Consider the following 27,675-nt stretch of genomic DNA (forward strand, 5'->3'; position numbering starts at 1 on the left):
GTCACTTTGTGTTAGATAATGGGTTTTACTGCAGGAGGGCTGTGTAAAATGAGAGTGACTCTCCACTGGCAATTTGTGTTGCCTTCACAGATGTGATGGGGAAGTTTGTCACATTGGGATGGGTTAAAGACAGCATCAGTGATGGCAAGACTTGAGGGAAGCTGTGCCTAGGACCGGGAAGGAGTCTGGGGAAGAGGAATGTGCAGTGTTCTGACACAAAAAGAATTGTGGATGCTCTTAGAGCTGTCTCTGCACCATTTCAATTCAGTGACCTACCTCATTAAAAATGCCCATATTTAAATTGTCAGTTCTTTTCCTTCCAGTCTCCATTTGAGACTACTACCTCTGACATAGCTTCACATTCTCAATAAGTCACAATTCAGTGTTGTAAGAAAACTCCAGAAAGGCAGTCCTGTCACCTAAAATGAGAACTGAAAACATAAAAGCAGGTTAAAGCAGTTATTTCTGACATTGATCACAGCTAATAAGATTTGGAGAAACCAATTTCAGAAGTGTCTGAGAAGGTCTCTTCTCACAGTACAAAGTCATACTGTACCTATTCTGTACTCTTGTGGCTAGATGAGTAGATGTGATAAATGGATAGATATTTTTACCCGGGCAGCTGTGAAATTGGTTGAATTTGTTTTGAGCCAAGTTAATGCATAATTCTGTTAATAAATTTACAGGAAGATAAATTAAAGTGTTGATCAAATTCTTTTTTTTTTTTTTTTTTGTATGTTGTATGCAAATACTACTTAATCTCTCCTAAAGAGAATTTCTGTTTTGTGATCTTAAAAATAAAGAAGAAATGACTTACAGAAAATTTGCCCACATGAATCGTTTCGTGCTTTGGATTAAATGTTACTTCCCTACAGTAATACAGTGTAAATTAATAAATCTCTCTCTTATTTTATAGTTTGGGAATACATGCTACTGCAATTCAGTTCTTCAGGCACTTTATTTTTGTCGTCCATTTCGAGACAAAGTCTTAGCATACAAGAGTCAACCAAGAAAAAAAGAGAATCTCCTTACATGCTTAGCTGACCTCTTCCACAGTATAGCCACCCAGAAGAAGAAAGTTGGAGTTATACCTCCCAAGAAATTTATAACAAGATTACGAAAAGAAAATGGTAACTTCGTTTTTTTTTTCTTGTATAATATAACAAGTCTGACTCAGTTCTGAAATGGAAATAGTGGCGTATCTACATATTAGGGATGAAAAATGTTCTTTGTGCTGTAGTGTACAGTAGAGGTAACCTTAGAATAAGAGTGTAACCTTGGAGCTGTCCAGAAAAAATCATCATGTCTCTTTGTGTATAACTGAGTCTTTTGTCAGTGTCTGCTTCTGAAATTGCATGCTAGTTTTGACTAAAAACTGTATTTTCATAATCAGAATTCACTCTAAAGCTTTTATTTTGTTCTTAAAATATTGTTATGCTTTGAATGCAGTGATCAGTCTGCCAAATTGACTGCATGGAATGCACATCGAGACATCCCTGCCATAATCTATCTTAAAATCCTATACATTTTTAAGTTGTTAGGGTTTTTTTTTTGCATTACTTACCTTGATCTACTTTTTAAATAATTAATGCATTTTAAAATCAGTAAGTAGTTTTACCTAACTTTTTAGTGTAATAAATATCCCAAATTTTAAGAGATTTCTGGAGGTTTTTAACATTTTATGTTTCTTATCCAAAAAAAGATATTCTTATCTGACCTGTGCGGAATAGGAAACTCATTCACTTCTTCAGTGAGTGTACTTGAATGTCTTTGTATTTTGATGCATTTGTAGAAATAATTCATTATTTTTTCACTGTTTAATCAATGAATGTTAACTAACTACAGCAAATGTAGAGAATGGTTCAAATGGAAAGTAGAAAGTAGATCACAGGAACCATTACTTTTTTTTTTCATGAAGTTGTTTGTAGTGCTCTGTTATTTAATGACACTAAAGTTCTAAGCAGGAGAAGGCAATTGGAAAATATTCTGTAGGGAGATCAAATGTGAAAGTTGACCTCTTGTTTGCTTTTTGTGTCTCTTGATGATGATACTCTCACCTTTTCTATATAATTAAATGGGTAATTGTTTTTTTGAGCAGTGATAACTTGGGCATCATATATGCTATTACTTGCTTATTGTAGAACTATACCATTCTGAGCTCTAGAGAAGAGTTAATTGATGAAAGTATCAGATAGGTATGCAGTACCAGCCTAAATTCTGTTCCAGTCAGTATCCAGTTGTACCAGAGCAATGACTGAAAACATAATCTTCATGTATTCCATGTTACAATGCTGCTATTCAGTCTTCGTTTTCTAAGCTTGAACCCAGCATACATCTATTAATGACCCTGAAGCCTAACTGGCTGGGAAGCAGCTACTGGCTTGAAGTCAGCTGAAGGTATACTGTTATGTTTGCTTAAATTTCTTCTAATCATAAAATGAACGATGTGTTGTACTTATTAATTTACCAACTGAGCAGATATCCCTAAGAGATCTGTGGTGTGACATGGTGAAGAATCTCTGGAGTGTTTAACCTCGAGAGACTTGCAGCCCTGATGTACTTGATTAAATAAAGATTTTGTAGGTGGTTAGATTCAGAGCTGAACTTTTCCTTCTCAAAAATAGTGCTGTAGGTGTTCATTAAATAAGCTACTTGATTCATATGCTTGGCTGCTTCGTTGTAGCTCTCCAGATGATACAGATTACCATCACCTTCTCCCTAATTTGCTAGTAATTCAGGTTTTTATTTATTTCAATTTGAAGTTTACTCCTGGATGCAATCAAGTGAATGATGGCAAAGCTATGATGTAGTCCCTGTATGCACTTCTAAACTTAAACTTCACTGAGGATTTTTTATGTTCATCTTTTCAATTCTGGAAACCATCCCTCCAGGGAAGGCCTGTCTCTTAGTATATTCTTGCGCTAAAAGGAAGTTGGAAGTTACAGTTTTTGGCAATTGGAGCTATTGCTAAAAAGGCATCTATGATATTAGCCCATTATATAGAATGCTTTTCAAATTGGCAGATAATTTCCTTGTTAAGAACCCCTGGTCAGAAAGGGAAAAGTAACTGTTAATAAATCAAGTTCAGTGCCCTTAGTTTTTCTTAGTCCTATAAATAAGGATTTGTAGAAGCAGATGATGTCTCAATTCATTGAAGTCCGTTGAAGTATCACCTTATGTTTTCAGGGTGACGTGAGCATGAACATAAGAAAACAGACTTGTAAGAAGGAGAGTTTACCTTTAATCTGTAGCATTACTGTACATTGCAAGTATGTGCCAGTGATACTATTTGAATTGAATGTGAATTCTATTCTTATTATGCACCAACCTCCAGAAGCAGTTTTTCAGATCTTAAAAGACAAATTTGTTTTTTACTTGAAGACCTAATTTGAAGTCTTTTCTTGCCTTGAATAGATATTTAGGCTAGTTTGACATGGCTCCTCTAAGTACTGCCTTACCTAACGAGATCTGAGAAAAGTAATAGTTACTTATATCAGTACCTTTAAATTCATCTTACTTTTAGTTCTGGTTCTGATGGCAATGCACTTTGGACAGAGTAATAATGAACTTAAAACCCTAAAAGTGAAAATAAGCAAAGGAACGCTTTGAACTTTTGTTGTTTGTGTTAGTCATGTGATAGAACATATAAACCACTGAAATATTTCCTGTTCTGAGTTCATTTGTGAAAATGTCAACGTCTAATGCCATTTGAAATGCCCTTTATTGTCCAAGACATTGGTCTAAGCTTGTCAGAAGAAGAATACCCCTGCTGGAGATCCAAATCCATATGGACTGACTTCTGGAGTATGGTCTAAGGCAAGCTATAACATTTCAGGCAGCACTGTATGTACATCAGTGTTTTGGTAGCAGAGTAATGGCCAAGTTTTCTTGCAGAATAGCTCCCTTCTCTGGTAATTCTCATCAGCTATTTACACTAATGTAAGCTTAGTCTTTCTCCACCTCCCCGGATTGTTGGCTTAATAAATGAAGCCCTAATTTGGTGTTGTTTTGTCACAAGTGATTCAAACCTGAAACAAAGACTAATTTTGAAATTTTCCTTTTTAAAAAAAACCTTGCTTATAGTGTAGCAGTAACTAATTCATTTTAAAAATCTCCTGTTTCTTTTTTTTAATCTTTTAGAGCTTTTTGACAACTACATGCAGCAGGATGCACATGAGTTCTTAAACTACCTACTAAATACAATTGCGGATATCTTGCAAGAGGAAAGAAAACAAGAGAAGCAAAATGGTCGCTTACCCAATGGCAATATTGATAATGAAAATAACAGCCCACCAGACCCAACGTGGGTTCATGAAATCTTTCAGGGAACATTAACAAATGAAACCAGATGTCTTACGTGTGAAACTGTAAGTCCGTATTTACTTCACAGAGCAAATTCTTCATGTTACGGAAGTTTGTTTCATAATTTGTTTGTCTCAACAGACTAATGGATTAGATTCATTTCTTTCCTCAGAAATCTTATATTTATATGGATGTTTTTGTTTTTAATTTGTCACTGAGAAATTAATTTGTCACTGAGAAATGCATAGAAAAGGTATTGGTCAATATTAGGAAGATGCCCAGTTGAATTTTGTTGGTGTTGCCATAATCAACTTCAAAATTTAGATTAGGGAAGTCTAAGTTGATACGAGCAATGAAGCCCGCTACACAGGGGTGGGGAGTTTTCCTCCAAAGTGATATCTTAAGGACTTAATGTCACATTTAGTCATGCATTCCAGTAATAAATATTCTGAATCAGTTTCCATAGACTTCTAGCCTTGAAATTTAAATCAATTGAAATCATAACACTGTGGTTTCCTCTTAAGTGTCTGTCCACAGAAATTCTTCTCTTACTGGACCCTGAGAAATAAGCTTCATTTTTAAGTGAGCTGCTCTAAAATTTTCTTGGAGAGTAGTTCTACAGTGAAAGGAATAGGCTATTTTGGAGAAAAACTTATAATTGAATTTTACCTGCTTCAGAAGAAGCAGCACAATATGAAAATTACAGTAATTCTCTCATGGTCTGTGCCTTAGATATTGTAAAAAGCTAAATGACTGTATTTTTTGTGTGACTCTCTATACCTATTTTCCTTAATTACATAATGCACATATTTCAACGCGACATTGAAAAGGAGGAATTAGTCAGATGAAAACTATATACTTCACATGTATTTTTTTCTGTCTTCTGGAAATATCATCTCTTTGATGTGAAAAAAATCAACAAAAAAAACCCTTCCTAATGTGATATGTAATGCAACTGCAGACTTCAATAGATCCTGATATTTTGGGTAATTTAAGTGCTGATTTCTGCCTACCACCTTTTATTTCTGGTTTCTCCTTCCTAGTTATTACTTCACGGCAACTGCAAATTACTTTTCTTTAGTCCTTGTACTGATTTTTTTTTTCTATTTATTTATCATAAAATATGTCGTTATTTTAGTCTCTTAATAGGACTGATGTCATTACCATTCCTCACTGTGACATCATGAATTATTCCTGTCAGGATTTTGATCTATGTGCAGTCTTAACGCAATCTAAAAATGGTGAAGCATTCTTTGCTATCATTATTTTGTTAGTTACTGGACCTATCACAATTTTGAGCTTTTCTAATATTGCTTAGTTCTATTTTTCTGTTAGCTATTGCTGAATGGGAAATGCCACATCTGCTCAAAGTTGGCTAGTTGAATTTTAAAGAATATCACAGGTAGAAATTTTCTAATACACATTGTTTATTGGTATGTTAGGACTTCTGTATTCCTACCCCTAATAATCTGGAAACTTTTATTAGCCATCTATCTACTAAGCATATCAGCTTCTGTCTGATTAAAACACAGTGACCTGAAAATAGGCACTTAGAAAGAAAAACACTTTGACATAGTAGGTACGTAATACTACTGTAAATGGTGTCTTATTTTCAAATACGGTAAACATATATGATTGCTTTAATGCTTATTGAGGGTGTTGGCATTTAGATTTAGAAGTGTAACTTAAAATGCTATGTAGCAGGTCATGCAGGAAGAAGTGAATTAGTGCTTCTTAATGATAAGACAATAACCTCAGTTATTTCTTGTTTTTGTACTTAAATGTAGAATTTAATGCATACTTAGATGTATTTTGTTTTTCTGTTTTACTTCCAAATAGGAATGAACATCTTCTAACACTTCAAAACAGTGCAGTCTTTCTAAAAACCAACATAGCAAGATTTCACTGTAATTTTCGTTGTCCTGATTATAGAAAAGAGCTTCTTTCCAGGATGCATGGACTCATTAGTCCTTTTATTTAACTGGCTATTGTAGAGATTTATCCTCAGTTTATACATGGAATATAGTGGAATATAAAAAACATAAATTTGTCTTGGATCAAGCTACGCTATAAACAAGTTAAAAATCTGATTGTAAATTCTCTTGATGTGATATGCTGTCATGATTCCTTCCCCTTCTGTGGTAAAGATGTGAAGTATGACAGAGTGAATATTACGTTTTTATTGTGGATTATTGATGAAAAAAATATGTAGAAGTTCATTGGTTTTACAGTGTTTTCCTCAAAATTTCGGGAAGGTGTATCAGAGAAGCAGAAGATGATGTTGTTGACAAAGGGGAAACAATCTTGGGCCAAAAGCATCGGATCAAATTGATAATGGTTTGCTTTTACAGCAGTTGGTTTTATTCTCGTTGTCATGTAAGTCTCCATGATAGAAAATGCTACTACTTCAGGCTGAGTAGTAACAGTAAGGAAAATCTCAGTGCTCTCTCTCATGGGAGCAGTACAGAGACTTAACTATGTCCTGCTCTCTTCCTCCCTCTCAAAAAATCATGCTCTTTCTTACAGCTTCATTGAAAAATAGTTTCTGTCTTAGCATACATGGGAGTCTACAACTGCAAAAGTCTTTTTATGTGTGAAGTAATGCATATTGCTAGTGAAATTCCAAACCAGAAGTATGACAGTCAAACCAAAAGAGACAGTCCCCTGTCTCAGTTTAAGACCATTCCCCCTTGTCCTATTGCTATCCATCCTTGTAAACAGCTATTCCCCCTCCTGTTTATATGCTCTTTTCAAGTATTGGAAGGCCACAATGAGTTCTCCCGAGGGCCTTCTCTTCTCCAAGCTAAACAAGCCCAGTTCCCTCAACCTTTCCTCATAGGAGAGGTGCTCCAGCCCTCTGATCATCTTAGTGGCCCTCCTCTGGACCCGTTCCAAGAGCTCCATGTCTTTCTTGTGCTGGGGGCCACAGGCCTGGATGCAGTACTCCAGATATGTTGGAACTCCAGATATAGAATGTTGGAATGCCTCAATTCTACACCACTCTTCAGCTGCAAGTATTGTGTTAGGAGTACTCATGAGGCTTTTTTAACAGACTGGGACTTGATCCTGCAAATGATGAGGTTTTCTGACCATGTCCATCTTCATTTTACATCCTATATACAGTTGGAATAAGTAGCATAGAAGAGAAGATTACTTTAGTCTGAGGAATTTATATTTATTGGAAATAAATACATGATTTACAATAAAGTAGTGATGTTTATTGGAAATAGAACCTCTGGAGGGGAAGGGGGCATGGTTAGAGTGGGAGGTTAATTCTAAAATTCTTTTTTTTTTTTTTTAATAAAACTGTATGAGTAGATTGGCAGTTCAATACTAATGACTGAAAAATCTTAAAAATGAAGAATAACAATTTCTGAACTATCAATATAGATGGAAAAAATGCACTTGGTAAACCACATAATGGCTTTTCATGATCTGAAATGCACAACAGCCAGTTGCTGTGCAGACTTTCATTTTCTCCTGCCTTTGCCAGTGGGATAAGGGAGAGAACTGGGGGGGTAAAAAAGTGGAATTTGTGGGTTGAGATAAAAACTATTTACTGAAACAGAAAAGGAAGAGAGAAATAATAATTATGATACATATATACGTGTATATTTGTGTATATAAACACACACAGTTGCTCACCTGCTGACTGATAGCCATCCAGTCCCAAGGAGCAGCTGCACCCCTCTGGCTAATACCGCACCCTCAGTTTTGTAGCTTTTTTTCACAAGGTGTCTTATGGTATGGGATGTCCTTCTGGCCAGTTTAGGTCAGCTGCCCTGGTTGTGTCCCCTTCCCTTAGGATTTCCACCAGACTACTTTGTGTACCACCCTCAAGTTTGGTAGTTCTCAAAGTGATGTTTGCAGTGGGTTATTTTGGAACATTGTTCATCTCCATACTCCTAAGCTGTAGTACATCCCTGAAGATGAGAAACACGCCACTTGCTGAAGATGCAGGAGGCTTTTTTCCCAACCTAAAAACATCTTGAAAAATTTCTGAAAGTCTAAACTTAATTATATTGTGTACATGGTCTATACTGGTGTAGTGATCCATTTTCTGTGTGTACACTTATTCGTGGAAAAATTATCTATAAAAGACTGGGAGGAATCTTTTGCCAGTCCTCTCACAGATGTTAACAGAAGGTTCTAACTTAAGTCCATAAGCCTTTTTGGTTCACCAGTTATATTAGTTCTTAGAAATAGTTGTCTTGACCAGCAGCATGTTTGTTCTTTGTGTTTGCTGCCCTCAGCAACTGTGCCCTTCTTGTCTCTTGAGTCAGAGAACAACTTTTCAATGCTGCAACTGGGCATCTTTTATGAAAACATTCGCCTTTGTATGTAGGAGTCATAAAAGGTAGTTGACATTCTCACCAGCAACACTGAGCATCTCTAGGTACAAATGAAAAACACTACCAGATGCTAAAGGGGAGACGCTAGCTATTTCATAAATGTTTTAATAACATTGCTAATAATCAGGACCACGATGGATTTCATCCATCACCATTTTTCAGGATTTGTGATGAAATTTCTTCTTTGATTACATTTACCTCTTCTTTGATTACCTTGACGTTTAGTCTGGGGAAGAGGAGGCTGAGGGGAGACCTTATTGCCCTCTTCCAATACCTGAGGGGTGATTACAGTGAGAGCGGGGTTGGCCTCTTCTCACTGGTGACAGGTGACAGGACGAGGGGAAATGGCCTTAAGTTGCACCAGGGGAAGTTCAGGTTGGATGTCAGGAAACACTTCTTTACAGAAAGGGTTGTTAAGCACTGGAATAGGCTGCCTGGGGGGGTGGTTGAGTCACCATCCCTGGATGTGTTTAAAAACTGTTTGGATGTGGTGCTCAGGGACATGATTTAGCGGAGGGTTGTTAGAGTTAGGGTAGTATGGTCAGGTTGTGTTTGGACTCAATGATCTTTACGGTCTTTTCCAACCTGAGTGATTCTCTGATTCTATGATTTTACCTCCTTGGGCATATATACGTTTCCCTCTTCCTCTTTCTGAACAAAATTAGAAACAGAGATCTAACAAGTGTCTGACATGCTACGACATTTCACTTGTAGCAGTTTTTGGAAAGCTATTATAAGGTAGATGATGTATTCTGTCAGGAGAGAATGGTGCTGAAAAAGAGTTGAATGAGTTTAACAGGTTTAAACCTGTTAATCTGATCATCTTTTTTTTTTTTTCTTTTCTTCCTGCAGATAAGCAGCAAAGATGAAGACTTCTTAGATCTTTCTGTTGATGTAGAACAAAATACTTCAATTACTCACTGCTTAAGGTAGATGCAAAAATCTGAACTATATTTTGCCTGTCTTTTTTCAACCTCAAAAGAAGGAAGTAAAACTAAAAGTTCATGGACAGTTGACTTAGCAAATTTGAGTCTATGTAAACTTAATAAAATGATGGGTTTTTTTTTGCGTGCATTTATATGTATATTTTAGGTGAGTTTAGCATCTCTGTTATGTCTTTCTTTTTTCTTTCAGGGGTTTCAGCAATACAGAAACTCTGTGCAGTGAATACAAATATTACTGTGAAGAATGTCGCAGTAAGCAAGAAGCACATAAAAGGTAGGTTACACTCAGAAGGAAAAACATAACACAAGTATTTTCATTAAAATAGTTGTGTTTCTGTGTGTGTTTGTGTGTGTATGAGGCAGGAGGAGAAAGTGCTTTCCCTCCTAAATGTTCTCACTCTTCTTCCTTTAAAGAGTCACTTGGTTATGTGTCTCTTACCTGAATTCAGTGAGCCTCCTTACGTGAGTAATGAGAATCCATTGAGAGTGTTTTGAGAGGCCTTTGGTCATTATTTTTCTCATTCTAAAAATAATATTCTTAAGACCAAAAATAAGATAAAAAGAGAAGTTAGGCTATGAGTGAGTGATTAAGGGAGAATTGCTGATAGTGATGAAATTTCACTGATTTTATGGGGCTCTTCGCATTTCTGTTCCTCTGAATAATTAAATAATTTTTACAGTTGCTGCAGGAAATGGTTTGATAATTCTGGCTGAGTTGGTAAAAAGTTTTATGCTTGTAACATTACATTTTAACTGAGTTTTTAATTAGCTGTGGTAAACATCTGTATGGCAGTGCTCATGGAAAGCATTAGAAGCTCCATAGAAATCTGGAGTTTATTTTGTGTAAAAAAAATTCTGTTTGTCTAATATTTAAGTCTTGGTTACACCTTTGAAAATAAACTCTTGATTTTGTGTATTGTGCTGTATTTTTTTTTAATCTAAGAAAGTATTTTGTCTTTGTATACATGAGTTGAAGGGATGGGAACATGGAGATGGGGACATGCAGTACTGGTTATACCACCGGTTCGTGTTACTGAGTTTACCATAGATTCAACATGTGGCTTTTGGCGTGTCTCATCTGCAAAGTATGCAGTCATATGTTGCTTAAGCTTACTAATTGATGTGTACAAAGGGGTTGCAAAGTAAGGTCTGTCCTGTTGTTTTCTGTTGCCTTAGCTCTTTTTCTGCGTGGGAGGTAATATGATCCCTAACCATTAATAAGTTGTGTTGACATAAACCTGTACTGTAGGTATGGACATACTGGCAAAACACGGCCTGTTCTTGTTTTCAGTGTGGCTGGTTTCACTGCAGTCATAATTTTCTTCCATCTCTATAGCATAAAGTTTATCCACGATAGTGTCTTCTCAACTACCAAAGGTGACTTTCTTTGCTGTTGAAAGAGCTCCTACTATCAAACACAGTTTCATTAAAAGAGGACTTTAATTTTGCAAAAAGAATCAGAGCAGAAATTATATCCTATCTCAGTAATAAAAAGTAACTGTGCTTCTGTCACCTGTCAGCCCTTCTCCAGCATTTTTCATTTCCTAGTTTCCTTGCAGACAAAGGAGAAAAGCTGAGTCTAGCAGGGTTTCCACAGCTACTATCAAGTCTACGTTTAATGAGAAAAAGGGAAGGAAGGATTTTGTCCACAGTCCCTTATCTTTTGAAAAAGGATTATGCCGTACAAACGTATTTACCGACACTGCAAAAATACAGTCTTAGTAGACACATCTGAAACCTTCATTGGGCTCTACTGTTGACACTTTGGAGCTACTTTTGATGGCTCAAGGCAGTTTGATAAAATTCTGTGCCTTAGATCAGTACTGCACAGAAGCAGAGAACTCTAGCTTGGTTGCTATTAATACGGGCAGATTTATCTCCCTGAGAATTAATGTCTCTGTTGCCAGGTCGGCTGTGGTAGGCTGATGTGAATTTGTAGGCACTGATGGAAAATCTCACTACCTCAAACTAGGGAAGGGGGCCAGTGAGCCGTCAGTAAAACTGGGTTATCGCTTTCAGGCTTTGACTTCGATAAAATAACGCTGCAACATTTGTACAAAATTACCGTGCTAGAGCTTAGCATTATCTTGTTTTGGCAGCATGAGGTGTGGGGAGTAACACTGTGCTGACTGTATCCCTTGGCAGTGTGAAATGAGGGGCTTGATATGAAGACTTGAAGTAATACAATTGTGACAAAGTGGTATTGCCTTTTCTAAAACGCTTGTTTGACTCGAAGGGTTTAATGGGAAATTAAACTGTAACAGAATCTCTGGAACAACTTTGTTGCAGTACCTCCACTGTATACCAAGCGGTGTGTAGGTTTGCTTTTGGAAACTCGGGAAAGCGATAGGGAGGTATGTCTAAAAGCTGAATTCTCTGTGGTAGTTTAACACTGGTGGGTAACTGAACGCCACCACACTGCACTCCTGTTCCCCTTTGTCAGGACAGGGGTGGGAAATATGTTGAAAAATTTCATGGGTAGAGGTAAGAACAAGGAGATCAGGCAAAAGACACTCAGCACAAGAAAGATTAATGTAATTTATTGCTTCTTGCTAACAGACTAGAGCAGCGAGAAAGTAAAACCAAACCACAGACATTTTCCCCTATCTACCCTCTCCTACCTCCTCCCCCAGGGGAGCACAGGGCATGGGGCTGTAGTCAGTCCATAATACCCGTCTGTGCTGCTCCTCTGTGATCACTGTCTGACCTGCTCCATGCAGGCTCCCTCCCATGGACGTCATCCTTCCCAAACTGATCCCACATGGGCTTCCCACAGGCTCAGGCTCTCCAAGCACTGCCCTAATACATCTCTGTACCGTGGGGGCCCATCCTTCTGGGACTGCTCCAGCACAGGTCCCTACAGGCGGCAGCTCCCCCAGCCCTCCTGCCCACCATCAGGCTCCTCTCCATGGGCTGCAGCTCTGGCCCAGGGCTGCTCTGGAGGGACTCTCCTTGAGCTGTACCTCCCTCAGATCACATCCTCTGCTGCACTGTGGGCTCCTCCATGGCTTCACATGGAGATCTGCTCTGCGTGGTGCCTGTGGGCTGCAGGAGAACAGCCTGCTCCTCCGTAGGCCTCTCCCGGGCTGCAGGGAGCTGCTGCTCTGCCCTCCTGCTGTGCTGACTTTGGGGGCTGCAGGGCTGCATCTCTCCCATTTCTCACTCCTCTCTCCCAGTTTCTGTTGCACAGCAGTTTTTTCCTTCCTTAAATCTGCTCTCCCAGTCATGTGCCCGGCATCACTCATGGCTCAGCTTGGGCCATCAGCAGCTCCCTTTTGGAGCAGCTGGAGCTACAGAGGCCACCCCTGCAGTGCATGCATTTCCAAAACTTTGCTGTGTAAACCTAATACAAGCCTTTATGTCTAAATCACTATGTGGGTTGTTCGCAGGTATTCATTTAGTTTCAATTTTAATTACGTTTGTAATTATCTCAGTTGTTAAAATCCAATTTCAGTTTAGTAATGCAGGACAAATTCAGTATTTGTTACGTGGATGACAATGATTTGAGTACCTTTTTAATACTTGCAGCATCTTTTTAAAGACTTAAGTGTGTAAGTTCCCTGTTTGTTAATATCAGCAGAATGGTTTGCCTCAATACTGGAAATACTGGTTTTTGTTTGCTTGTTTTTTTCAGGATGAAAGTAAAAAAGCTGCCTATGATTCTAGCTCTCCATTTGAAGAGATTTAAATATATGGATCAGCTGCATAGATACACAAAACTCTCTTATAGAGTAGTTTTTCCTTTAGAGCTTCGTTTATTTAACACCTCAGGAGATGCCACCAATCCTGACAGAATGTATGACCTCGTTGCTGTGGTAGTTCATTGTGGAAGGTAAGAACAGTATATTATGTAGGAGATTTTTGTATAAAAGCTGAAGTGTTTTGTTTTTATTGTTAAATGAAGACAAATTGGAGAAAAAAAAATGAAGAAAAAAAGGAAAGAAACTCCCCAGATTGCATAACTCTAATAGCATTTAAAGATCTCTTAAAAGTTTCTTAGGAAAGAAAGCATTGTGAGGAGGTGCTACTAATTGGGACAGAGTACATGGCCTTGCTGCCACCACAGTTCACTTTGGAAAGTAGTAACAGTGTATTCATATGAGTATTTATGTGAGCCTAACTATGTCAAAAGAAAAATGAAACGTATCCCACACCATATATCTCTAATAACAGTTTCTCCCTAATCCAGACCTACAAATTGGTTGAGTGTTGTTGTTGTCAGGTTAAGGCAGTCCCAGAGCTGCATTAAATACTTGTTCACTTTCAATTGTGTGGTTCAGGTAAGTGCATCATTTCCTTACCTGAAGTCTGTTTAACAAGCAGGGTGCTCTTAGAGTTCTTTGTTCCTATTGCAGTTATGGAGAATTCTCTTGTCTGCCATAAACTGAAGAGCAGTGCATTATAACTGTTTTAGTTTAAACGGGAAACCCTTTCATTGCTGTAAGGGTTTTTCAGTCTCCTAAGTTATCAGTTTAACTCTGTTGGTTTTTTATTTCATTTTTTCCTAAACAGTCAAATGGACAAAGAGATATCCTATTGAGACTGTAGTTGAACTCTCTGTTTTTCTTTATGAAGATGGTAAAATGCTTTGGGATCTATTCAATCATTATGAAGCATTGGAATAATTTATTTATTTCACATCTCTATTTCTCTTTTGTTTCCCTTCATATATGTGTTCATGCCTGTCCTGCTTAGTCCTTAATTGTATATGTAAAATGTAGATACATAAGGCGTTACTGTGAAAACTATTTGAGTTGGCAGAAAAAAGGAAAAGAAACATCCAAACAGAAATTATTTGGTAGCCATTTTAATTAGCGTTAAATTTTACTTTCTACAAGAAAAAAAAAAACCCAACAACACACTTTAGTGAACTGTATTTGTACATTTGAATATGTTGTAATGTGTATTCTTTTTTCATTGTATTTTACAGTGGCCCTAACAGAGGACATTATATTGCAATAGTGAAGAGTCATGATTTTTGGTTGCTTTTTGATGATGATATTGTTGAGGTAAGCTTTGTGTGATACTGGATTTTTTTCTCATACTTATCAGAGTACTTGCACCCCTATTTGCTGCTCGATGACATAGAAGACTGTCATGCTAACACCTGTTCTAAATGAGCAAGAACTGTGAGTGCAGAGCTGCACCTTTCAATTTCACTGTACAATAATTTGAATTGTTTTGCTTTTTATATTTCTTAAAATAAGCTTCTTTATTGCCAGTGTCTTTCACCTTCATTTGGTAGGCAGTTCCTTTGGCCAGAGCATGTGGCAAATAGAGTACAGGTGAACTGATTTTACCACTATGAGAGTAAACAATTCTTGGCGCAAGATATTTATTCGTATTGTCTGATCTCTTGAGCTGGATCAGTCTGGTAGTCTGTTAGATGGAGTGTCCTGGATGGTTTCAGGAAAAACCTGCAACAAGAGTCAAAGTAGACTGAAACCTGTTAGATTGCAATGTAAAATCTAAAAGTTAATCCTTGAAAAACCTTTTGTTTATGATATTGTTGATAAAGTTAGCCATGCTTCTAGGAATTCAAGAATTCCTAACAAGTTAATAAATAAATAAATAGCTTTTAACTAATCATACAATCATAAAATGGCCTGAGTTGAAAAGGACCACAATGATCATCGAGTTTCAACCCCCCTGCTATGTGCAGGGTCGCCAACCACCAGACCAGGCTGCCCAGAGCCACATCCAGCCTGGCCTTGAATGCCTCCAGGGATGGGGCATCCACAGCCTCCTTGGGCAACCTGTTCCAGTGCGTCACCACCCTCTGTGTAAAAAAAAAAAAAAACTTCCTCCTAATATCTAAGCTAAACCTTCCCTATCTCAGTTTAAAACCATTCCCCATTGTCCTATCATTATCCATTTCCTTCAACAGTCTTGACATTGTCATCTTCATTTCATCAGTTACCTTTTATCCTTTATTGAGGGAAAGAGCAGTCTGTGTTTTAGATTGTTTCCATTTTTTTGCTTGTTCTGTCATCTTTTTCTCCACCTTGTCTTTGCTTATGCAGCAACAGAATTATGATTGTGCTGCCCAAGTTCTTTATTAAATTTAATTAAGTCTGTACAATGAATAATTTACGTTCTTCCTTACAATATACAGGAACCGCATAATTAAAAAGAAGAAAAATGAGTGAGACAGGTATTAGACTTATGGTGTTAATTGGCAGAACAAGTCAAGAGTAGTAAGAATTTCTTATCACCAAGACACATTATGGATTGTTTTTTACATAGGAATTGCCAAACATAGAAATATGCAGGTTGCTGGGGAAAGTTAAAAGGGATTGCTTGTATGTCTTATCAAGATGCACTGTAAATTGAAATACCTTGATAAGGTCAAAAGTTCACTTTCCTCCAGGGAAAAGAGAAGCTGCTGTGGTAGATCTCATATAATTTCACAAACATGAAGCGCAGTCTTTCCAGTTCCAGAGCAGTAATACCTGGAAATTTCTTGTGGTTTTTCCTTTGTTTTTTCCCTCTGAGCCCTTCTAAAGGGGAAGGAAAAAATCTTTTCCCAGATCTTAAACATCATGCTGTCTGTTATTCCCATGACAAGTTGGAATGACTGACTCCTTCCTGAGAAAGATTCCCATTCTTATAATGAAAATGAGATTAAATAAAGTCAGTCTAAATGAAGGAAGATTTATCTTTCAGCCTTTTTGTTGTTTGTAGCCTAATTGCCCTTGGTGTAAAATGTGGCAAGGTAGCTTGCTTTTAGTTTGTTTCTTTTATATGTAAAGATGATGAAAATGAAAACCAGCCTATACTCTTTTCACTTTCCAGATGTTTTAAATGTTTCCACAAGAATTGAATGAAGAACTGAGAAAAAGTTAGCCTTCATTCTCTGAGTTCTGATTACTCTCTTCTGCAGTTGATTGGCTTCCAGTGTTTAGGGTTAAAAATGATAACTTGTACGTACATTTGAGATAGTGAATAAAAGGTCTCAGTGCAATACTATTATCTTTAAAATTATTCCATGTGAAACTTGTGCAAACAGTGCACCTCTGATTGCATTCATAGGTTCACTTAATCCTTAAAAGTGAACACGCGTATATGTGCAAATGTATATATCTGCTACCATCTGTGCAGCTGATGACAGATAGGAAACAAAAATTTAATGAATTTTAAGAGTTATTTGGATTTCATAATTGTATATAATATGTGGACGTTCTTTGAAAACGGTTCCTAGAGTGGAACTTAATGTGATGTATGTTATGGAAGATATTCTTACATTAAATGTTTGGGATTTTACATGCAGAAAATTGATGCACAAGCTATTGAAGAATTCTACGGGTTGACGTCAGACATCTCAAAGAACTCTGAGTCTGGTTACATCCTCTTCTATCAGTCTCGGGATTGAGGGGGACCTGTAGTGAAGAGAGATTGTTACGCCTCAAATCTTCTCTATCTTGGATTGGAGCAAGCACTGAAAGAAAGGAAGCTGGAAGCTCCAGGGGCAGTAGCACAGTTTGCACAAGACTAAGCAAAGAACTTGGGATTTTTAAAACCTTTGTATCGTTTTCATTTTATTTGCTCAGGTATCATGCTGACTACACATCTCCACTGCATCTCATAAGCAAAAAGAGATACCAGCCACTCTTGCAGGAGCTTTCTGTTAGGAAATAATGTCTCCGTGGTCCCACTTCAAAGCCTGTTAAGGTCACTGGAGAACCTTTCATGGACTTCAGTGGAATTTGAATCAGATTCTAGCAGCACTGCCAGATTGGTGCAATAGGAGCATTAGAGATCTCTATTTTATACAGACTTTACATGTAAGAGGTAAAGGACTCTTTGTAAACTTAATTCCTGTGCTTAATTTTGAAAGAACGAGGCTGGAACGTTACCATGTAAGCAAAGAGATATATCTGGGCCCAATTGCCTTCTTGATGGTAGTAATTAAACTGAAGATGTAAACTAGTGTCGGGGAGGCAAGTATGTTTTGCTTCTCTGAAGAAGCTTATGTTATTTATAATGTATGATCAGGAACAATCAGTCAAGATTATGGCTTTTAGTCTCCGTATGGGGAAAGATTTGGTTTGTAATAGTATATTTTTGTTTATAAATTATTGTTACGTAGGATCTTGTTACTTAGGGTGTCCTTTATTCTAGCCAGTATTGGGGATTTTATATATTAATTTGAATTAAAACTGATTATGTTTAAATGTTAAAAAAAAAAAAAAAGAGCTGATATAAAGTCTAAAAGCAATGCCTACAATGTCTTTAAAAATGAGTAACAGAGACAGATTCCTTCTGGAGGAACTGGTATCTAAGTGAGGTACTTTAATTAAATTAGAATATTATCTTTCCATTAATGTGTGAAAAAAGTGATCAAAATAATACATAGAAGACTTTTAAGAATGCATATCGGAAGAAAAAGGTGGTGCAGTGGTGGCATTCCAGTCTTGAGAGTTCTTTAATCGTTTGATAATGTCTTGTGCTCCAAGCAAATTGCAGCCATTTTCAGAATATCATTCCCTCTCCTAAAAATGGATCCACTTATGTTACCAATAACGTGGGTGACTATCTCAAAAAACCACTCAAGGTCTCAAGTAGAAATTGTGTCTAAGCAATAAAAAGAAATAGGCTTAGAATTTCATGAGACTGAAGATATACTTACATTCCTTTAAAAGTAGTATAAAGAAGAGGGTTTTTCACCTCTAGGGTGAAAAACTCTGGAACCGACGGCTTATACTTCACTTTAGGTTTATGAAATAGCGTGAAGAATTAAATCTTGACAAAACACCTGATCTGTAATAAATGTGAACTACTGTGATTTGACATTCTTCCACTTAACAGTACTTTGTCTGACAGTAGCTGAATGTAACTTCTGGAAAGTCAGGGGATATTCATTCCAGATGATGGCAATCAAGTCTCGGATGTCCTTGTCTCCCCTCTTCAGCTAGCGATTTGTACCTTATTGTAGTTTTCTAAGGTTATTTTATTGATACCGTTGCAAACTCTAAAAAGAATGTCTCCTGTCTGCTGCTATAACTATTTACTTAACTGTATCTTTTAGCTCAGGAAATGACTTCACCTATTCACTCAGTTGAACTAATCTTTAACAGGGTCACTGAATAAATCGGGCTATTTAGCAACTGTCATACTGTAACAAACTGCTTTTGTAAAACACAAAGTTTCTAAAGCCCCAGTTAGGCTAGAATACTTTTATATAAAGTCATTTATAGTGATCAAACTATCCAAGTACCAGCACTGTAAAGTAAAGCTTCAATATTGTGGGGGATGCAGAAAATACGATTGGATTTTTCTTAAGGAATTAAAATAACTTCAAAACCTTTTTTCAGCTTTCTGTGGGAAAAGGGCTAATGGGTGAGGCAGTTGATTAATGGTGCATGTTAAAGGATGAAGTCCTTTGCATACTAAAGGTACAGTATTGTAAAAGAACTAAGGAACTGTCGTGTTTCTTTTTTACTAACTGATAAATGTTTGGTCCTTCTTTTCTTCTTCTCGTGGTGTAGCTCAAAGCTGAGGCTAGTTGCTAAATACTTTATACCCTAACAAAATGTAAAACACTTGTGTTTTATCCACTGGGTTTACTTCTGCACCATATTTTTGTAAGACACTGACTTTTATTTTGCGTAGGGTTTTTGAGATAGCATTCCAAATTATATATTTCACTTTGCTTTTTTTTTTTTTCCCAGCTGAAATAATTGTAATTTCTCAATTAAACTATTATCAGAAACTGCAACTTCGTTAGAAAAAGTAAAGAAGCAGGGAAGTGCAAAACATAACTGTTTGGTATGTAAAGCAGTATGGAGTTATTTCTTGACTATAATACAGTGGGGAGTGTGGGAAAGTTGTCAGTTGTTGTACATGGTGGAAATGATTTGCTGTGTAACTATGTAAAATGTTAATTGGGACTGCGGTCCTCTATTTTGTATATTGGAACAAAAACTTCTATTAAATAAAATGTGTTCTCTAAAGGTAAGTACTGCAGCCTTTGCAGAGCCCTCATGGCCAGTCTGCTGTCTTCTGTGCTTCTCTATGTTTTCAAACCTTAAGTATCTAGAGTGTCCTGTGTTAGGCTGACAGCCCTGAGCTGTGGAAGGAATGCGTTTAAATACAGTGCCTTTTATATCTCAGTTTGTTGTTACAAAAATAGTTCTGTGGCAGTCATGTTTTTGGCGGTGTACTTCTCTAGAACTGTTTTTTAAGTTGATTATTGGTTTCTGAGGTTGAGAAGAGAGGGAGTGTTCTGAAGTACTGTTCTTCCTGATTTCCATTCTCTCTAAAAATCAGAACTTGATATCAAGTGTGCATCCAAGTTGCCGAAGGGATTGCACTTTGTGCGAGGGGAAGCTGAAGGAATGAAAGGTCAGAGTATTTACAGAGCTAGCATAAGGGAGAAGCGACTGAACAAAGAACAGGAGCCCAACATCAGAAGTAAAAATGCACCTGATGACAATATCCAGTGTGATTTGGTTTCAGGTCATTCTCCACCTGGAGTATACTCTACTGTTTGTAATGAATAGACGTACTATTTACAAACAGATTGTACCCTGCTGTATTTGAAGTTGTGATGACTACATCATGGCCTTTCACCCTATGGAATTGGGACTTAATCATTCGTACACGTACCTTAAAATTGAGTTGTGTTGTCAGAAGTTTGTCCTGTGTCTGTTTGCGTATCTTTAGGTGAAATTCAGGTGTTAGCACACAGGGATTTGGTACCGTTTCAGACCTGCTGTCATACCCGTAGTCATCTGCAATGACTGGCAGATTGAGCACAAGACCTACAGAAGGTCTGCATCCTTCTGGAGCAGCAGCTTAGTGCTGCCCAGGACATCCTGGCTTGCTCCCTATGTCTCAGCGTTTCCACATGCAGTATCACACGTGCACTTCTTGGTGCATATACATATAAAAGTTTATATTACTTTGTTACTTTTTTGTGTGTGTGGTGATGTTTGTCAACCTGGAGGTATGTGAGGCCACTAGTTGCTTTCACTATTAAAATGAAAACAACTTTCTCTTGTGCTATTTGGCCCAGCTGTAGGTCTAAGATGGCCAGTAAAGGCATATTTCTGAAAGAAATTCTGATATGTGAAATCTTCAGTTTTCATTTAACAGAAATGCATTAGCTTTATTTCAAGGTAAGTAGATACGTATGGAACTTTGTTTCTGGAAGTTCACCTAATCCAAATGCAGATAATCCAGATGCAGTTTGTTTGCTCTCCTGCAGTGGTGTTACAGTCTAAGGTGTTCAGTTTTTTCACCTCATGTTTGTCTGGGTTGATCTTAAGGTTATACATCTTAAATCAGTCTTTGCTTTCCCTCTTGATAATACAACGTGAACATTTTATGGGCTTTAACTTGTGAGGCTTCAAAGCCCTCTAACTTCTCACAGAATGATATGAGATGTATAATACATCAGTCTCTTTACATGCAAGCCTCCAGATACTCAATTATTACTGAAATTAATATTCTTCATCATCTGTATTCAAGGGCTGTCCGTTTTGCTGGAGCTTTGCTTCTGATTGATTGTTACAAGTGAGCTATGCAGGTCAACTGCCATGCAAACAAACAGTGACTTCATCTTTTAACTACAGAGATCTCTGCAATCTGTTTCCAGTTTTAATAATAGAGTCTGATGGGCAGAAATAACTTTGTTTGGTCTGTATTCAAAACGTTAGCAAAGCGGTCTGCCTCTTCCTTTGTAAAGTATGTTAAACCTCACGATCTGCTATAATGGTTGATGAGTTCCTTTTGGGGGAGCTTGTTTAAGCACGTGTTGGATATATAAGGAAGTTAGCAGATAACACCAGCATTAAAAGGAACTGAATAATATTTTCCAGTTTCTTCCCGGAAGCTCAAATGAATGATATCCTTCCTTTCCCTCTAATGGCTCGTGACTGGCTCTGCATAAGAGATCTTAAGGACTCAGATAAGTGCAGAGATGCTGTCTGCCAGCTCTTTGTATAGAACTCCTGCTGGCAACATCAGGGAGCTTTAATTACAGAAGGATCATGTCTTTGATCTGCATTCCACAGGTTATGTGAACCAGGAGAGAGGATGCTTAGCACAGATCTTGCAGAGAAATGTGGAGAGGAACTTTACAATTACTTATAAAAAATATTACGTTAAAAAATTCCTAAAAGGTAGAATACTACATCTCATATGGATTTCTAGTGTTTTGGAGGCTTTAGGGTGTACTCAAAACACTCTACCATATTCTAGACTTTTGTTCCTTATTAAGGAATGCTGCCTTTTTGTGTATGTTTAATTTGTTCTTTAGGTCTGCTAAATTAGTGAACTGTATTTCAAACTGGAGGCCAATGCTTAATGTTTCTTGCACTGAAAAGAGTTGGAGCTGTTTTGTCTATGCCTTTCTGGTGAAAGTTCTCTTCAAAAGCAAACGTATTTGGTGTCATGGGATTGAATAAATGCCACAGTTTTGATGTACCCCTTTTATCGTATTTTTAAAGAGATTCTGGAAGCCATTCTGTATTTCTCCCTCGCATTGTTATGGAACCTGAAACATATTTGGAAAAGGAAATGTTTTATAGAAAATACCTTTGGATTATTTTAGAGATTGCTTGAGTTCAGCATGGCAATATTACAGTATAATCAGAATGAGCAACAGAACCATTAGGAGCTAGATACCAAGGAGAGAGAGAATATGTTGGGATTGCGTTTGGTGAACTGTGTTTACCACACACAGTGCTAATAGGACCCAGATTTTACTACGATACATTTCCATAAAATCATAGAATGGTTTGGGTTGGAAGGGACCTTTAAGGTCAACTAATTCCAACCCCCTGCTATAGGCCGGGATGTCTCCTTCTAGACGGTTGCTCAAAGCCCCATCCAGCCTGCCCTTGAATACTTCCAGGGAGAGGGCATTCACAACCTGTTCCCATGTTTCACCACCCCCACAGTAAAGAATTTCTTCCCTCATATCTGGTCTAAATCTACCCTCTTCCAGTTTAAAGCCATTTCCCTTTGTCCTGTTGCTACATGCCCTTATAAAAAGTTCTTCCCCAGCTTTCCTGTAGGCCCCCTACAGATACTTGAAGGCCACTATAAGGTCCCCTCAGGGCCTTCTCCAGGCTGAAGAGCTCCAGCTCCCTCAGCCTGTCCCGCCAGGGGAGGTGCTCCAGCCCTCTGATTGTCTTTGTGTCCCTCCTCTGGACCTGCTCCAACAGCTCCATGTCCTTCTTGTGCTGGGGCTCCAGAACTGGGCGCAGTACTGCAGGTGGGGCCTCATGAGAGCAGAATAGAGGGCAGAATCACCTCTCCCAACCTACTGGTCACACTTCTCTTGATGCAACCCAGGACACAGTTGGTGTTGTGGGCTGCAAGTGCACGTTGCCGGCTCACGTTGAATCTTTGACCGACTGACACCCTCAAATCCTTCTCCTTAGGGCTGCTCTCATGCCATTCTTCGCCCGACCTGTATTTGTACTTGGAATTGCCCTGACCCAGGTGCCGGACCTTGCCCTTGGCCCTGTTGAACTTCATGAGGTTGGCATGAGCCCACCTCTCAGTCCTGTTCAGGTCTCCCTGTGTAGCATCCATTCTCTCTGGTGTGTCAGCTGCACCACTCAGCTTGGTGTCATCTGCAAACTTGCTGAACATGCACTCAATCCCACTACAAAGCTGTTAAATAACACTGGTTCCGTGATGCTTGCAGAGCAGACACCAAGAACCTTCAGGGAGTATCTGGAGGAAACATATGTTCGACAAGAGTGTACTTGCTATATATATGCGAAGCTTTGAGACTGACCACTGTGCCTTTCTATCTCCTTTTTTAGGAAACAGGAAGGCTACGTTGAAGACCCAGCCGTGACAGTGACTCACTTTTTTGCTGTAACTTTCTGGTAAGTTTTTCTGAATTGCAAATTAGGAGGAGGGACGCCAGTAGAAGACCATGAGCTATTTTCCACACATACGTATCAAAACGCTAATTAGCCTCTTTTTCTTCTATTGTATTACATGCAGAAAATTCATAATTCACCAGTGAAGAAGTGAGACAAAAGCCACTATGTTTCTAAGCTGCTTCTTCTCTTTCTGCATTATGGGGTTGTGTGCTGGAGAAAAAAAAAGGTTAAATAAGAGCTTTGGCATTTAAAAATAATATGCATGATAATTGTTGTGCTTCAGTGAGTAATAGTAACTGTTAAAGAACATAAAGCAGCAGAACATTGCTCTTAGCTAAATTTGGTAAAGCTAACAAGAATATTGTAAGCTTTTTGATAAGTATTACAGACTCAAGAATGGGGGCGGGGGGGGTGTGAGAGGGAGAATAAAGCTGACTGTGCAGGCTGATAGGAGGATGTTTGTAGTATACAGACTACCAGTCTGCACTACAGGACTGCAGGTCTAAACACTGGCATCTTCTATTGTTTGTGCTATGATACATCCAAATACACCGGCAGCCACAGCTGTTCATTCAATGGATAACTTTCCTGAAAAAAACATATCTATGGGAGTAGTTATTAATATTTAACTACACAAACGTCAGTTTCAACATAGGGAATGTGAAAACACAGCTGCCATGTGTCACCAAAAATGAGAAATTGGGGCTTTCTGGGACTGCTTAATGTCACAGAATCATAGAATGGTCTGGGCTGGAAGAGACCTTAAAGCACATCCAGCCTCAAGCCCCTGCCATGGGCTGGCTGCCACCTCCCAGCTCAGGCTGTGCAGGGCCCTATCCAACCCAGCCCTGAACGCTTCCAGGGATGGGATATACGCGTCTCTGGGCAGCCTGTGCCATGGCCTCACCATCTTCAGAGTAAATAATTTCTTCCTTACATCTAATTTAATTCTACCCTCTTTTAGTTTAAAGCCTGTATTCTTTCCATCCCGGTGATATCCTCTGGACCTGGTCTGACTGGCCTTGTCCTGTGCTGGGAGCCTCAGAGCTGAAGGCAATACTCCAGGTGAGGCCTCACCAGCACAGAGCAGAGGGCAGGATCACTCCCTCACCCTGCTGCCCACTGATCTGAATACCAGCCCTTGAGGAACACAACACAGCATCAGTCTCCACCTGGGCACTGAGCCTTTGACCGCTACTTTTGAGTGCAACCATTCACCCAGTTCTTCTGCTGAGGACTCTTGCCTGTGGTCTAACATAGCAATGACTGTTGAATTTGACACTGTGCCCATACATGAAGTGCACATAAAAATTCTATCTTACAAAGCAGTGCTTACAAAGTTAACAGTGACGCTGGGCACAATTCTGCATAAATGGGCTGCTTTCTGTTCTGCTTGTGTGCAACAGATACAGCAACATTTAGGACTTAGGTACATTCTTGCTGCTTTTTTCATTCAAGTCATCATTGCTGTAAATGTGCTCAATTTGGTAGTTTCTCACTGAGGGTTATTTAGCATCTATTCACAGAGATAATTTCATTACACCATGGTCTGACTCCTGTGCCCATTGCTGGCAGTGGATGAATAGGAAGGACTTACTTTCAGTATCTAAAGTGGAGGTACAGGAAAGAAGGGGACAGACTCTTTAGCAGTGTCTGTTGTGATAGAACAAGGAGAAAGAGTTTCGAGTTCAAAGAGGGAAGGTTTAGGTTGGATATAAGGAAAAGATATTTTACAGTGAGGGTGGTGAGGCACTGGCACGGGTTGCCCAGAGATGTGGTTGATATCCCATCCCTTCAAGGTGAGGCTGGATAGAGCCCTGGGCAACCTGATCGAGCTGTGCATGTCCCTGTTCATTGCAGGGGAGTTGGACAAAATGATCTTTAAAGATCCAACTCCAAGGATTCTAGGATTCTGTTCTATGACTCTATGATTTTCTGATGTTTCATGGCTAGTTATGCACGTGCTCTCCCTCAAGAGCTGGCAAAGATTTGTAGGGGTTAACGTGCAGAGAGACTGGAAAAATCCAATTAATCATTAAATTCAGTAGGAGTTATGTATTTTGCATACCTTTGTTGATATGGAACACGTAGCATAGTGCAGAAGCTAGGAGTACTGAAGCTTGTGTTCCCGAATATTTGAGAGAATATTTTGAGTGCTCCATCGGAGCAGATGGACCCTCACGGAACTACAGCTCTCCCCCTGCCTCATCCTTGAGATGCGGGTTCAATGCAAAAGTCTTCAGCTTTCTTTGCAAAACAACAAGTGAGGAAAAGCTGAGAGAGCTGGGGTTGTTTAGTCTGGACAAGAGGAATCTCAGGGGAGACCTCATTGCACTCTACAGCTTCCTGAAGGGAGGTTGTGATGAGGAGGGGTTTGGCCTCTTCTCCCAGGCAACAAACAGGACCCGAGGAAATGGCCACAAGTTGTGCCAGAGGAGATTTAGATTGGATATAAGGAAAATTTTTTTCTCTTAGAGAGTGGTCAGGCACTGGAATGGCTGCCCAGGGAGGTGGTGGAGTCACTGCTCCTGATGGTGTTCAAGAGGTGTCTGGATGAGGTGCTCTGAGATATGGTTCAGTAGCTTCATGGGTAGCAGTGGTGATAGGAGGACGGTTGGACTACGTGATCTTGTAGGTCCTTTCCAACCTTGTGATTCTTTAATTCTATGACTTTTCTTATTCTGTAATTCTAAGGCTGAAGCTATTTTCTCATTTAAAATTGGTTTGAAGCTACGTGATCAATAATTTTCTGAAGAACTTCTCATAGACTACTAGTTTTGGTGAATAAAGTTCTAAATCTGCTCATATCAGTGCTCGTTTCCCCCTGTTGCTGTTACTTATTTAATTATCGGAAGGGAGATGTGGAGATTGGAAGGCAGTGTTCACATTAACATTCCGTGTGTTTGGTGGATCAGTCTGTTGTGGAGGTTTAGGTAATTATATGGAAATCACTGATTCTAGTTAATGGCCAACTTGAGGGTTATACTCCACACGTTTGTCAGTTCCTGAATGTTTCTTCTTATGCATGAGGGGGAATTAAAAAACATTTTGATGTATTTGTGCAAATGTAAGTTGAATGTAGATGTGCAAATGCTTCAATTCTGCAGTGTCTAAACACGGACGTTCTCGAATTGTTCCCTTTATACTGGCACACAGGCTGTGCATATAAAAACAAAACCTTTTGAAACCCAAGTGTCTGAAGCTAACTGTCTCACTGTGAATTGACATTCTGAATATTTTTTCAGCGTTTACAATAAAAATCCCCTAATGTAAAAAGTAGCCATATAGGTCACTCCAAAAGTAATGCCTCCTATTTGTTTCCATGGAAACTATAACAGATATGAAGAGCACAATATCACTGTTTGATAGAGCAAATTCTCAGCTACAAAACACTATTTTTCAATGTAGTCACTGCCATAAGCTCTGTATTTTCACCAGCGATGAACAAAAGCCTGCTCATAACAATCTGTACCAGTGGAGATGCACCACTGTCATTGTCACCACTGCTGAAATGCACCCCCCGTCACCTCACTGTGCTCACATCCACTGCTTGGTCTCCAACAATGAATGTCAATGGGTGACATTTTTTCCTGCATGGAGGAACTTGGTGACACACCTTTGCTCCATATGCACTCCATGTCAGACACCATTCTGTCAAACTGCCTCTGCTGCCATCTGTCACACGGCAACAACATGTATCAGAATATTGGTGGGAAGGTTCAGCCTCCACTGCCATACCACCAACATCTGCCTCTACATTGCAGGCCAACATCATAAAAAAGGAGGCATTCACTTCATTGCTTCATCTGCCTGAGGGGAGAAAGGCACTACTGAGGGACCTGGATAGACCAGATCGATGGGCCACGGTTAACTGTATGACATTCAACAGGGCCAAGTGTCGGGACCTGCATTTTGGTCACAACAACCGCAGGCAACCCTACGGGCTTGGGGAGGAGTGGCTGGAAAGCTGCCTGATGGAAAGGGACCTTGGTGTACTCATGGGCAGGAGGCTGAATATGAGCCAGCAGTGTGCCCAGGTGGCCAAGAAGCCCAATGGCATCCTGGCTTGGATGAGGAATGGTGTGGTGAGCAGGACTGGGGAAGTCATCCTGCCCCTGTACTCGGCATTGGGGAGGCCTCACCTCAAGTACTGTGTTCAGTTTTGGGCACCTGAGTACAGAAAGGACATGGAGGTGCTGGAGCAAGTCCAAAGAAGGGCAACAAGGCTTG

The 27,675-nt window shown here is 39.0% G+C and overlaps 1 protein-coding gene across 9 annotated transcripts in view; it reads left to right on the forward strand.

Annotated features, from left to right (window-relative positions):
• Window positions 1–26,737, forward strand: part of USP12 (ubiquitin specific peptidase 12) — a 41,018-nt gene extending 14,281 nt beyond the window's left edge. For 5 of the 9 annotated variants that reach the window (XM_040704059.2, XM_040704054.2, XM_015278916.4 and 2 more), the window contains 7 exons: window positions 917–1,130; window positions 4,141–4,367; window positions 9,507–9,583; window positions 9,789–9,872; window positions 13,233–13,430; window positions 14,529–14,607; window positions 16,869–19,556. In XM_040704059.2, the coding sequence (XP_040559993.1) occupies window positions 4,158–4,367; window positions 9,507–9,583; window positions 9,789–9,872; window positions 13,233–13,430; window positions 14,529–14,607; window positions 16,869–16,970 (750 nt within the window). In that variant the 5' untranslated portion in view covers window positions 917–1,130; window positions 4,141–4,157 and the 3' untranslated portion in view covers window positions 16,971–19,556. Of the gene's footprint in view, window positions 1–916; window positions 1,131–4,140; window positions 4,368–9,506; window positions 9,584–9,788; window positions 9,873–13,232; window positions 13,431–14,528; window positions 14,608–16,393; window positions 16,563–16,868; window positions 19,557–23,379; window positions 24,036–24,409 lie in introns of those variants that run through there. The other 4 variants (XM_040704042.2, XM_040704041.2, XM_040704034.2 and 1 more) reach the window with 4 other exon arrangements.
• Window positions 26,738–27,675: the final 938 nt, after the last annotated feature.

This window comes from Gallus gallus, chromosome 1, assembly GCF_016699485.2.
Source record: "Gallus gallus isolate bGalGal1 chromosome 1, bGalGal1.mat.broiler.GRCg7b, whole genome shotgun sequence".
NCBI classification, from domain to species: domain Eukaryota; kingdom Metazoa; phylum Chordata; class Aves; order Galliformes; family Phasianidae; genus Gallus; species Gallus gallus.